This window comes from Vulpes vulpes, chromosome 3, assembly GCF_048418805.1.
Source record: "Vulpes vulpes isolate BD-2025 chromosome 3, VulVul3, whole genome shotgun sequence".
NCBI classification, from domain to species: Eukaryota; Metazoa; Chordata; class Mammalia; order Carnivora; family Canidae; genus Vulpes; species Vulpes vulpes.
The window spans coordinates 98,451,080-98,465,241 of record NC_132782.1 but is presented as its reverse complement, the minus strand read 5'-3'; the positions used below and the strand labels follow the sequence as shown (position 1 = coordinate 98,465,241).

The window sequence follows — 14,162 nt, the reverse complement described above, 5'->3', positions numbered from 1 at the left end:
TAAGCCATCAATAATTATCCTTTTAAAATCTATCCTTTTGGATCAGAACTATTAAGCAGTCTGGGTTTTACCCCCTTTCTGTCTTTTTCGCAATAGAGTTATTTCTGAAGAATATAAATTCCCTATTAATCATATTCTGTATTTCCACTGCCTTATTTTATGTCAGTTTTATCTTCACTGTGTGACAGTTTTGTCTTTCTCCTTATCTTCTCCCTCTCCCTTGTTTGTTTCTATTCTGTTTCTTAGGGCTAAGGGGGAAAAATTATTACATGAACAACTAGCCAGAAAATGTATCACTTATTTATTATAAATAGGGCATTTGAAGTTTGCAAAACAAGAGCAACTAAATATCTAAATAAAAATGTGATACTTACCTTAAAAATTTTCTATGTTCAGACATTCTGGTCCTGGACTCTTCTGCTGCATTTTGTAAAAGATGAGACATTCTTCTCCAAAGGGAGTGTGTTAATGATGTGAATGATGTTGCTCTTTTGAGAAAAGGCAGTGAGGCCTGTCCGACCCCAGGGAAGTGTTTGGATATCATTGAAGAAGGTCTCTGAAGGCATTACAATGCACTTGTGAAAGAAGTGGTAAGTCTGCACATATTCCTGTTAAGTATAGCAAACCTGTACATAGCAATGCACAAAAATTGGGTGTTTTCAAGATCACCAATTTACAAACTGCTCCTAAGCAACTTTCAATACAGGTTGACCCTTGCCCTTTTCAACGTGGGCATAGTCTTCCAGCCAAAATGCATCTGAGGTGGAGGAAGCCGTGGAGGAGGAGGAACTTTCATTGTCTCGCTTCACCATTGTCCAGTATGGAGAAGGGGCTCTCACTTCTTTCTTAAGATCTCTGTGAATCATCACATCACATTTAATGTCTTTTCCTACACTAATGGTATGGTTCTTCTTTTTATATCCATGCCATTCTCTGGAGATAGACACTGGTCTCCTTGCAGACTGGTGCCCAGTGGACTGTGAATATTTATAATACTTCAGTTTTTTATCTGAGACTACATCTTCATTTTCATCACTGCTTGTGAAGGAGTCATCTTTTGACTGCTTAGTTTTCGTTGTGCTAAAATGAAAAAAATAGTGAAAGAAATGGATTTTTAATTGTCTAAACATTATCCCCTAACAAGATGTCTTATAAGCGGCTTTGCTTCTTAAAAGGATGTAATTTAGCTTTAGCATTTTCTGTGTTGTTGACATTTTTCTCTTTAAAGATACCTTTACATTTGTTTCCATTCCTAAGTGTAAATCAAATTCTGCCTTAAGTTACTTATTTTATATTGCTTTGTACTAACTTAAGCCAGACTACTGACCAGAATATTAGCAGGCCTTAAAGTGTAGGTTAATTTCCCTCCAGAAGGACAGGTCAACCTGGCCATCTCCTCCACAGAGCTCTCTTATGGGTCACATTGAGTCAGCAATAGCAGGATATTACCCATTTTCAGAGTATTCGGAAACCAATGGGCCTCTAAGATCTTCAACACACTAGTCATTGAGAAATCTTTGAGTCTTCTTTTTTCCCCTAAGCATCATTTGCCTCTCTCTGGGGTTTACAAACAGATTTATACAACACCCTCTGCACCCAGATGTGTCTCATTCACTATTCCACTTCTCTGTTGCTGACCAAATGTTTTTAAAGATTTTTTATTTTTTTCTAAAGATTTTATTTATTTATTCATAGACACAGAGAGAAAGAGGCAGAGACACAGGCAGAGGGAGAAGCAGGCTCCATGCAGGGAGCCCGATGTGGGACTCGATTCCGGGTCCCCAGGATCACACCCCAGGCTGCAGGCGGCACCAAACCGCTGTGTCACCAGGGCTGCCCATATAACTTGCCCCAACTGTTGGCTTTCTTGAGAGCTCATTTGGAGGTTCCAACAGAGGAGCGCAGCTAATTGTACACCCTTGACGAAAGAACAATTGTCCTCTTTGACCAAGTACACAGCTTCAGAAGGGATGCACATGAGCAATGAGGAAGGAAGGGGATGCCTGCCTGGCAAGCCAGATCACCCTCATATCTCCAGCTACTGGCTTTCTCGATTGTTGAAACTTGGGCAGTGCTTGACGTTTCTAATGCCTGCAGTTCCTGAGCCTGAACAAAGTGCTGTTTCCTGCTCCCCCTCATCCTGGTCTTTGTGATTATGGCCCTCTGGGACATCTGTCCTGCTACAGGGAAATAGGAAATAGTTTTCTTCCCCCACAATCCCCCTCACCAGCCTTTCAGACTGGCTTGCGTTATCACTAATATTCTTGCAGTTCTGACTGTTCTATTTGCTTCCAAGAATTGGAACAGGTTTTCCTAAAGCTTATCTCTTCTGGTAACAATTAGTAACTGAGTCATTTTCACTGAGAGCCACTAGTCTTAAAATGTGGATTTTCTCAGGACTAGAACAGTTTGCTTTCAAACATGCACAGGACTTCCTGAACAGCACAAGAATGGGGGGAAAAATCCAAGTTACTTTTTTTTCCAGACTGCAAAGAATATCCTTTGTTAACTCTGTATTAGGTAACTATAAGGAACAAGTAGTAGAGCTATGTTCTTTTTCAACTGAAGTAAGATTATAAAGCCACAAGCCAGCAGAGGTCAGAGTTGGTTGGAAACAGTTTTTATACCACTAGGCCTGTCCGGATTATTATGTGCAATATTCTCCAATGTTGACAGTGCCATTTGCTTCTGAAAAAGGTCATAACAGCTTTGGGGAATAAGCCTTCTCTTTCCCTTTTTGTTCCTTCCCTGCCCCATCCCTATAAATTACCAAAGTGCCTTAGATATATAAAATGCTTTGTTTAATTAAGGGAGTCAGAAAGTGTTTGGTATTGGTCCTAAGTCTGTGGGCGTTAGCCTCATTCTTGAGTTGTGCTATTCTGTTTCTTCTTTGCTTTTGATTGGTCAGTCTGCCATTCTTAGATTTTAATATTTTGAATCTCAGACTCTGAACAAATGCTAAGAAACATTCATTCTATAAACAAATGATTAACAACTCAGGCCTGAGAGCTGCACTCTCCAGCACAAGGTCCTCCAGCTGTGCTGCTGAATTTAAATAGTTAAACTTGAATAAAATTTAAAATTCCTCAGTTGCAATTCCTCACATTACAGGTGCTTGAGAGTGGCTACCACATGCGACAGATCAAATAGAGAACATTGACACCACCACAGTTCTTTTTGAACATTGCTGTTCTAGAGACAGGCCTAGCTGCACTTAGCCCTGGGACCTCTGTCAAGTTTACTTGCACCTCTCTTGGCTTTGGTTTTCCTATCTATAATCAGGATAATAAAAAGCATTAGCCTGAGGATTAAGTGGTATAATGCTTGGAAGCAAGGTCTACCACATTGTAAGCAATGTTATCATTAATAATTTTTAGCTAAATCATGAGTAGTTTGGTTATTGGGGGAAAACCTTGTCCCCAGTCTGTGCCTGTTCTAAGGGGACAGCTCTAGCCCACTGTCACCATGTGGGGATGCAAGCCCATCTTCTGATTTTTCGGGAGACACCAGAGAAGTAGATTCTTTCCGTGAAATCTTAGATGTGTAAATTTGGCAACTAATTCAAATATTTTTCATTTTAAAACGTTTGAAATATACAGAACAATATAAAAATAGTTTAATGAAAAAATATATAAACACTTTGGTAGCCACATCCCCAGGTTGAGAAATAAGAATTGGCCCCCAGAAAAGCCCCCACGGATCTGCCTTTCTCCATACAAGTCACTGCTATTCTGGCTTTTTAAAATGCTCTGGGAGACTAGCAAAGCACATCTGTTGGCCATATCAGCCCCTTGGACCACAAGTTGGAATATCTGAAGTAACATCTATGCAATGTGGGCCATTTTTTTTTTAGTCCTTAGTAAAGTCCCTAGCCAGATTTCCTTGAGCCCATCCCAATAACCAAAGATACAAAGCTGTAGTGACTAGTACTCAGAAATCCTGTCAAATTATTAAGGACCACTTTTGGCATCAGAGCACCGAACTCATCATTAAAGGAAAATGATCTCATATTCAAGAGAACTTCCTCACACATCTCATTCTCAGAAGAGTCTCTGGTATACCTGAGCTCCAGATAAATATGCTCTCAGACCTCAAGTGATTAGCCTGAGCTTCAAATCCAGATTTTTTCATTCATTCTGAATAAGGGAAACCATGTGAAAGTCCTGTGGCAGATTTAGCATAACCACACACTTACTCCTTGCCTTACAGTCTACGTTCTCCCAGGGCAACATAGTAAACAATGGATTATACAGATTACTTCACTGAAATTAGGATAAATGCTGTGAAGGTTACTGTGAAAGCATATGATGGGTGGACCAGACAGTGTTTTAATCAGGAACACGTCAATCAGATTTGCATTGTAAAAGAATTGTTCTGTGTAGAGAATGAAGAGAGGACAGGAGTAGATGGTAGAAACCAAATGGTGGCCCTGACTGGGGTGATGGTAGTGGCCAGAGATAATGGACAAATGTGAGAGACAACTAGAAGGTAAAATGACAAGTCTTTGTGATTATTTTGGGCGGAAACAAGGGAGATGGAGAAATCTAGCACAATCCCTAAATTTCTGACTTGTTCAACAAGGCAAATGCTCCTCCAGTAAGATAGGACCACTGGGAGATCAGCATTGAGCTGGCTTTGATTTTTTGGCATAATGAGTGTGAGGGATTTGTGTTGCACCCAAATGGAGCTATCAAGTGGAAGATGAAGGGTTTAAGTGTACAAGGTTTGAAGATCATACAAACTGAAAATCACTCATATTTGGAGAGTGATAGAAACCACAGGCCTAAGTAAGGGATCGCCCAGGAGACTGAGAGAAGGGAGCCAAAGATTCAGCCCTGGGGAACTCCAAGGCAGAAGCCTTGGGAAAATGGTGTTTCAACAGGAGAGGGGGTGGGAGTTGTACAGTGTCAAATGCTGCTCGGGAGCCAAGTACAATGAAGACTTGAGAAGGATCCACTGGAATCAGGAATATGAGGGCTATGAGTGGCCCTGCTAAGAGGCCTACACAGAGGCGGTGGGGGGCAGAGCACCTGAGAAATCATCTGGGGAAATGGCCCATGTCTGCTACAGTTCTTTCCACATGTCTGAAGTCAAACAAACAGGACTGTGTCTTCCTGTCCTAGGGGGCAGGAAGAGGGCAGCCGAGTCAAGGTGGGGTTTGTGAAGGTGGCAGAAGCCTAAAAAAGGCTTACATGTTATCGAGAAGACTCTAGCTAGAAAAAAGTTGAATGTGTGGGAGACAAATGAAGGAGTGGGATTCACAGCAGGTGTTTAAAGCTGACTCTGGACAAGGGGACACATTGCAGGTAGATTTTGGAGGCAGAGCTCCTCCCCTGAATCGTTCTCTTTTTTATAGCTCCAGGTTCAAGGCTCTCACCTTCATTAATCTGCCTCACATTAGGTCCTGTAGAGTGTACTTTTCCAGAGGGATTTAGAACCCACCAAATTATTGTGCTGGTTTCACCTATCCCTTCTCCCCTGGGCCAACTGATCATTCTCACATGAAACCAAGACCCAGTGCTTCACAGACCCTGGGGTACTAGCATAACAAAAGATTTCCTAAAATAAACTACTTACCGTATTACTGGGAATTTGGTCTCAGGGATTAAATCATAGATTTCTTTCCATTCTGGGGGTATGTCGATAAAATCTCGGTAAATCTTGATTTGTAGCACTGTGCCTATGGTGATGTGTTGCAAAAGTTTTAAAAATTCTCGAAGAGTATATCCTAACACATTGGCATGGCCAACACTAATCAGAACATCACCTAAAGAGGGAGAAAATTATCCGTAAAATTAAGATAATGGGTCAGTTGGTTCATACCACTTCTGGCTTTACTGTGAATTATTTCATCTTAAGGCTTCATATTGTTGGTTCATTATGAACCCAAACCAGGCTTCAGCCTTTATTTAATAAAAATGATCGGGACACCTGGGTGGCTCAGTGCTTGAGCATCTGCCTTCAGCTCAGGGCAGGATCCTGGGGTCCTGAGACGGAGTCCTGTGTCAGGCTCCCAGCAGGGATCCTGCTTCTCCCGCTGCATATTTCTGCCTCTCTCTGTATGTCTCTCATGAATAAATAAATAGAATCTTAAAAAAAAAAATTATAATCTGAACCATCCTTTAAGATTCTAAAAATGTGTTTGTTTCAGGTAAAATGAATAGCTATTACTATCAAAGAAAAAAAAAAAAAAACACTTAAACTAAGCATATAAATGACCTAGTTTTTATTCTACCTGCCTGGCAATATCCAGTGTCCTCCTCTGGTATTAAGATTCAAGACTTTGATTTTAATTTTCTGTCTTGCACAGTATTAGTTGAGCAAATAATTCTGCATGAAAAACACTGGACATTCAGCATGCTTTAATTAAGCTTACGAAAAAATAATAATAATAATTAAGCTTATGATGTCTACACAGAGAGTATGTTGGTTAAAGGGATTTGACAGCTAGGCGGCCCACTCTGGGGCATTACTGGACCTGGAGAGAAGTGTGATGGTCAAGTGTGGAGCTTCTGAAACCCCTGCAAGTGTGATGGAAACCACACCTTGACAGCAAGCCCCTGGACCCCCAAAGTGGATGATACTCATTTGTGCCCACGTCTCTACCGCCAGCAGGCACAGCAGGGACACGTAAAGAGATCCAGCCACTGGACACTCCCACCTGGGTCCCTGAACCCCAAGCAGGCAAGGCGATGAAGAGGGATGACAGGAGCAACCCGGCTTCCAGGGGTGGTTATGCGTGGTCCTTTGTTCTCATCATTTTCCAAGCCTGGTTCTCCAGCCTTTCTGGCAGTTCTGTCAGACTGAGTGTTCTAAATTCAGTGCCTTAATAAAAACTGTTTTCTATTGCTGGCACCAAATAATCCTGACTACAAGGACGCACAGCAAGAGAGGAAGGAATACAAAGAAATTACTTTTTAAGAGCTCGCATTGGGTAAAGTCTTAGCTAGATCTCACTAGAACTAACAGCCTGCCAAATGGTGATGGAGGCTTTACAGCTAACACTGGATGAAGGGACTCCAATGAAGTCCCAAAGGGTGTGTTCATCTCTCTGCTCCAGGGAAGCCAGGACCCCCCTCAAACACCCCTATTCCAAGAGAGCTGAAGCCTAACCTCCAAGGAGAAAAGAGGATGAAGTACCTTCTCTGATACCACATCCCACTGTGGTGTAGTTGAGAATTATGCTAATCTCAGAGGAAGCCTCCAGGGAATGCCAAGGACAAACTCCCATAGTGCTAGATCCTATCAGAAACTTCAGTTTCAAAGTAGTAAAGAAAATGAATACTTAGAAGAGTGGAGAAAACCTGCTTGGGTCTTAGAAAGTAAGAGGGTAAAACCAGCCAAGTATCTGCAGCTAACTTCAAAATGAGACCAGCTTCTCCCAGCTACCTGCGGAGTGTGCAGTCTGAAATAGCTGTTCATCCTATGGAGGTTAATTACAATGGCAAAAAAAACAACACAACCAACAACAACAAAAACCCCTCACTGGATGAGCTTAGGTGCCTAATGTTAAAAGGGGTGTTTATAGCTAAAAGCTATGGTTTGGCATTCTGCTTAATTACGTTGTTAAAGGGTGTTTTTTTATCAAGAGGGCAGAAAATAAACAGCTTCATTCCCTGACCATCCTGGCTGTAAACCAAACATGTCATTGTATGAATGTGATTACTCCGGCAATAGATATTAACATTGCCCTTCATAAAGAAATGCCAATCTGCTATTTATGAACACCAACCTCATTACACTTTTTTTTCCTCTTTTAATGGGCTTTAGGAACTACATTATTATAAACATTGTCTCCATTACCTATATTAAATCAAATTTATGGAAGCCAATCCACTACCAAAAAATAGATTTTGTTTCTTCTTCATCTCTCCCGATGAGGCTGTGAGTTCCATAAGCTCCCTGTGGTTAGAGACCGTATCTGTTGGCTCACCTGTATACCTCTGTGCCTCGCAGGACCCCTGCACACTGTAGGCATTCAGGAAACACTTACTGAATGTGGCCAGTGAGCGACCTGTGTTTGCCTTCAAAGCTATAATAATTTCTTAAGATTCTAGGTGTCAGAGTCTGTTTTTTTTAAAGATTTATTTATTCATGAGAGACCCAGACAGAGAGGCAGAGACATAGGCAGAGGGAGAAGCAGGCTCCCTTTGGGGAGCCTGATGTAGGACTCGATCCCAGGACCCGGGGATCACAACCTGAGCCCAAGGCAGATGCTCAACTGACTGTGAGACACCCAGGTGCCCCCCAGGGGCTGTTTAAAGCCATACTGGGCAAAAGGAATTTAAAGTTTAGCTAGAATACACTAACACTAAACTAGGAAATCAAGTTGAAACCCTATTTTGAAACACCAGAAAAGAAAAATGTGAAGCACCTGAATAACAAATATGGGAACGGGAGGTCATAGGGTCAAAGAAATGGCAGGCTTGTGGGACTGTCACCTCTGAAATTCTCCATCAATGTCAAAAGCACTGAATTCGGGTCTTTGAAACCAAGCCCCTGAAGAGAAGTGATTGACCTATCCTGAAGAGATTTGGGACTCTGGACTCTCTGGTACTGAAATTTTACTTCCAGTCAGGGGCCATGGACTTGAGTCCCAGCTCTGTGTGTCAACCCTGTTCCTTCATCTCTCTAACCCTCTGGCTTAGTTTACCTCCCTTCCAGGAGTGGTGCAAAGATTGAATGAGATCATAGGTGCGGAAACTCCTTGCACAATGGCTGCAACAAATACTCATTATTTGTTTATTAAGCAGACATAGCAACTGTGCAAGCACTGTAGGTTAAGTCCTGGCTTTAAAAGACGAATTAAAGACTGCCTCTGACCTCACAGAGCCCATGACCGCACCATGAGGTCCTGCCTACTTCCTGTGCGTAAATACACTCTCCTGTCTCAGTCCAGCCAGTGTGCACTCTGGCTATCAACTAGCATCTGTCGCCTGACCCCAGAGAAGCTGAAGAGAACAAGCAGAAAAGCTGACACAACCTCTCCTGGACTTTTTTTGGTCTGGAAAGTCCAGAACTCTCTTTCTGGCACTTCGTGCCCCGGCACCAGGTAGTGACATTTGGAGAAAAATGTTTTGGATTTTAAGGTGAGGTAAACTTTCATAATGGCATCATTTAATTATTTTCATCTTTAATCCACTGCTTCTAACCTGACCTGCACTTAGAATCACCGAAGGGGCTTTGAAACCATCCCTGGCCCCGGATCAATTGGATCAGAACCTCTGGGGAGATGGGCACTAACCATCTCAGTTTTATAAACTCCCAGATGATTCTAATAGGTAACGAGAGTTACAAACCAGCGGCTTAATCCATGGGGGCTCCTGTACCACAATCATTTTTTATTAAAAAAAAAAAAAAGACACAAGTCTGGAAACTCGAACAGCCTCAGAGAAATGATTGCCAGTATTCCCAGAGAACTGTAGTTTTCAAAGCACTTTCATAAAGATTATCTCTCCAAATCCTTGTCCCCTCTGATGAAGGTGGTATTATCCTAAATTAGAGATTTAGGATACACCTGGAAGATTACATGACTTTGCCCAAGGTCACAGAACTACAAAGTGGCAGCGCCTGGGCATGAATTCAGGCCCAACTGAAACTGGATGGTTCTTCCCTCTTAGCACCCTTCCAGCCCATTGCGTCTCCCTGACTTGCTAAACTGGAGCAGACACCAGAAAACATGTCTTACGCTGAATGGAAAATTCACCAACGACAAGAGAAGCAGAGAGGTGTGGATAAAGCCCTTGGGCTCCGAAGTCTAACAGAGAGGGTCCAGCCCCTGATCCCTGGTGTGACCATGGGCAAGTTATTAATACCTAATTCGTTATCTATAAGGTGGTTTACTGCAGAACCTAGCTCAGGGATTGTCAGGAGGGTCTGAATAATTCTGAATTCATGCATCTGAATGGTAACAATGAATGATACTGCCTTTTAAAGAAGGGTTTCTCCACAGAGAGCCTCAAACTCTGGAGCGCCACTGTGCCTCTGCATGTGAGGTGAACCTGGGCAAGAACTCAATCGCGCTGAGCCTCAGTTTTGTCCCCCGTGAAAGGGGGATGATAAAGGCTCCTACCTAGAGACTTCTTGTAAGCATTCAATGAATAAAAACACACAACAGCAAGAGCCAAAGAAGTGATAGCAACTGGCTGGCCCACAGAAATCGGCTGCCAAACAACATCAGCATCACTGTTACGGTTACATGGAAACCTGTTAACTGGAGCCTCCTCAAAGGCAGAGGAGGGAGGCAGGGGAGACCACAGTCACCTGGCTTGAGTTTTCCGTCCCTGGCCGCAGCCCCCTTCCTGATGAGGTGGGTGATCTGGAGGTAGGGCCCATGTTGGATGATGATCAGGCCCAGGCCCAGGTTCCCAACGGTGAGTTTGGTCTGCTGAGTTTTGCTCAACTTGTGTACAGATGACTTGACCTTGAAGTCGATTTGTTTGTCTAATAAAAAAGAGGGAGACATTTCATTCCAGTCACCTAGACGACAGCATGACAGTTACCAGGGGGATCCTAAAGCCAGATGCCTGGGGCTGTTCCTCAACCTCTCTATTCCTCAGTCTCCCCATCAGTAAAGTGAAGACAACACGTGTCTAGCTTGCAGGCTTGTTGGGAGTGTAAACGAGACCACTCAAGGGCTTTGCACAGCGCCTAGCACCTGCCGAGTGCTTAATCACTGTCCGTTATCAATTGTCCACTTGATGATTTTTTTTTTTTTGAAGGAGGCAGTGTGCTAGGAAAGAGCAGTTTCTTGCCCTTATGGATCTTCCAGCTTTGTGGAAGAGACAGATAGGCATCAGTCACGTAAATGTATGTTGAGTAACCAACTGTAACACATGCTAGGAAGTACAGAGAGCTCTGAGGGGAGCTGACACAAGGACCGGGTATCCTGTAGGGAAGGTAGTCAAATTTGAATTGAGGTCCAAAAGACCAACAGGAAATGTTTAGACAAAGGAAGGTGGGAGGGATCACATGGGAACAAGGCTCTGGGACAAGAAAGAACAGAGACTTGTGGTGGAGGCATCAGGAGCAAAGGCAGAGCCAACCTGGGCTGCTTCATTGGCTTACCTCACTGGAAAAGCTTAGGAGCAATTTCAGCAGGACACAGTAAGATTTGCATTTTCTTAAAACCAAACCAAAACAAAACCCACCCTCTGGCTTCTGTGTGGAGCACGGATTGTGGGGTCCAGTGTGGAAGTGGGAAATCAGTGTTGCTGTAATCACCCAAGCATGCCATGGCAATGACGGTGGAAATAGTAGGAAAAGATCATTTGGCAGGAAAATCTGGGACAATGTGTGGTGGTGGAAGGGTGTTGAAACATGTTTTCTACAGAACCAATTGTCACAAGGAAAGTTTCAAGGACTGTGGGGTGGTGTAAAACAAGTTATTTTCCCAAGAGGAAGCTTCTCAGAAGACTCATTTTCAGAACACAGGAAACTTCTGGGGGACATTCACTTTCAGCACACCTTTCCTTAAGGCCAAGTGACAAACTGCTACTTGGCGAGAACCTTCGCCAAATCCACCTGAAGGTGGTGCTCTGAGGGCCCCTGGAGTCCTCCCCCACTGCTGAGGGAGGGGTCCCCCAGTCCCTACCCCCAGGTGTGGAGGTCTGGGGAGGGTTCATGGCTCTTCCCTCTAGGCAAGCGTTCTTGCTCATCTTCAACCTCACTCTCCCGCAAACCACAGAACCTCTCTAGAAAATAAAGGAACCCCATATAAAGAAGATACCACCTTTGGAAACTTGACCGGATTATAGGAGCGATTTGGAGCGGTCATACCCTCTCCAGCCTGGCCTTCCTGAACATGCCGAGAAGTGGCCTCCCAGGCAGGGTCTGAGTTCCAACCTCAGCTTGCAAGTTAAATAAACGTGCATGGGATAAACCAACCTGGGAAGCCCAGTCTCAGAAGACACCGGGGCTAAGGCTGAAAGAAGGCAGGCTCAAAAGCCTCCGTGGATCCGAGGATTTCACTTTTATGACATTCTCCGTGAAAAGGGCCAGACTGCGGGAAGCAGATGGGCACCGGGATCAGGCTCTGAAGTGCGGGCCGGCGGCAAAGGGGCAGCACAGTCATTGGGGGGTTGGGGGACGAGGTTGGGGGACGGGGTCGGGGGTGGGGGGGGTGGGGAATCGTTCCACATCTTGATCGTGCCATGATGGTGGCTGTTTAACGTGGGTATTCGTTTGTCAAAACTCGAAGCTATACTAAGAATGGGGAGGGGGCTCTTACTGTATGTAAAGTAGTATGTAAAGTGAACAGATGATGGAGAGCGGCCGCCTCCCAGGCCAAGCGTGTGATGTGCCCATTTTACAGGCGAGGCAAAATGATGGAGCCTTTGTCCCAGGGCGGCCCCCTCTGCCCACGGCCCCGTTACCTTTCCGGTTCTTGTTTGCGGCCTTCTTCATGGCCCCAGGGGGGCAGGCCGCTCAGGGGGGCCTCCCGGAGCCGAAGCTGGAGTGGATCCAACTCCCAACTGTTTCGAACCTTCGAGGCGCCGGCGCACTGCGGGCCCGGGCCGGAGCGGACCACGGGGTACCCCGGGGAGGCAGGAAGCTCTCGGGCGCTGCTCTCGGGATGGCCGCCAGGGGGCAGAAGTTGGGCGACCGTGTGGCCACAAGGCCTCAGTGGACCCCGGAAAGCAAGTGGAGGGAACACTTTGGTGGAGAAACAGAACTTGTGCAGGGGGAGGGGGGGGCCTAGGTAACGCAGCGCCTGGCTCACAGTGGGTCCATCATCCATCCTTGGAAAACAATTGAGGTGGGGAGGATGGAGAAAGCACAGAGGAGGATGTGGCAAAGACACGAAATGGTCTGCAGAGGCGGATCATAACGAGAGGACCACAGAAGAGCACAGAAGCCCCTGCTGTGCTCCCAATAATGGTATTTTAAAATATTGTTGCATCAACAATTCCAACTGTTTCTGGAACTGCACTGTTTTCGTGGATGTTTTGAATGAGGAAAGGCCAAGGATGGCTCGAAAAAAAAAATGAGTCACGATTAGGAGAGGAATTAATTCTTCCTTCTTTTTTTTCCAAAATAATCTGTCCTCCCCCACACACATTCACTCACAGGACAAATATTTACTGGAAGCCCATTCTGTGGTTTGTACCGATGCTGGGGGACACAAGAGTAGGCAAGACAAACAAGGGCCCTATCCTTTTGGAACTCAATTTTTAAAAAGCAGATGAAGCAGACAATTTTAGGAAACTAGTAAATGATCAAAAATATATTCTAGAAGAAATAGAAGACAATGTGATGAGGTAGGTCCTGCTGTCATCCCCACTCTGATGACACAGAGAGGGTAGGTACCTTGCATTCATGCTTTCAACAAGTAGTTATCAAGCATTTGTTAAGTGTCAGACCCTGTGCAAAACACTCCACGGGCAGGTTCCAGTTTCATCGGCTGTTTCTGTAGCTTTACCCAGACAAGAAACCACGGAAGATTTTCACTGGATAAATCCTGTCTTTGCAGAAGCTGAGACAGGGAAATGAACAGAGCCTGTCCACTTTTGTACTCTCAACCTCCAGGAGTCTCCAGCAGGTGGCTTCTTGTGATCAATCACCAGTTTCCTCCTCCAAACAGTCTGGCGAGGTGTCTGTTGGGACACCAAATTAATTCCATCATAAAATGCATCCTTTTCCTCTACTTTCCTATGAGTGGGGGGATGGTGAGAGTTTGTGGGACTAAAGTAAGTCCACAATGGAGATTTGGTGAGGGGAGTGTATCAGCACCTGGCAAACAGCAGGTCCTTCTGCCTTCCCTCCATCCCAGGCTAAAAACCTTTTTGGAGCAGAGTCAAGATCACACTGATGGGCGCAGTTGCAGGACACAAAGGGTGGTGGATGCTGTCCTGTGCTGCCCAGCATCCCCTGCAGGCTGAAGGGTTGATTCCTGCTCCTCCACCCTACCTCTGCTTTTAGCTGAGCTCCTTGCCCAGGCTCACACCTTCCCAGGGCAGCTACCATTCAGTGGCTGGTCACCATAGGGTGAAAACCTGCCTCCCTCCATCCAATTCAGGCAACTCTGGAGAGCAATCCCAGCTCTGGGAGCAATCCCTCCAGGAGCTCTGGAGCGGGGAGGGGGTCCACTGAGGTCTTTTTGTGGCTGTGCTGCCACCTGAGCACCTCCCTCGGCCTGGTGCTGCTTCCCCTCCCTCCCCTCA

General features: G+C 45.0%; 1 protein-coding gene across 1 annotated transcript; it reads right to left on the bottom strand.

Moving 5' to 3' along the window:
* Positions 1 to 604: 604 nt before the first annotated feature.
* Positions 605 to 12,739, bottom strand: PDZD9 (PDZ domain containing 9). The gene is made up of 5 exons (XM_072751291.1): positions 12,375 to 12,739; positions 10,755 to 10,888; positions 10,264 to 10,443; positions 5,578 to 5,767; positions 605 to 1,080 (listed from the first exon to the last, which is right to left on the bottom strand). The coding sequence occupies exons 1-5, from the start codon at positions 12,737 to 12,739 to the stop codon at positions 687 to 689; spliced, it is 1,263 nt and encodes a 420-aa protein (XP_072607392.1). The 3' UTR covers positions 605 to 686.
* Between the last annotated feature and the right edge of the window lie 1,423 nt (positions 12,740 to 14,162).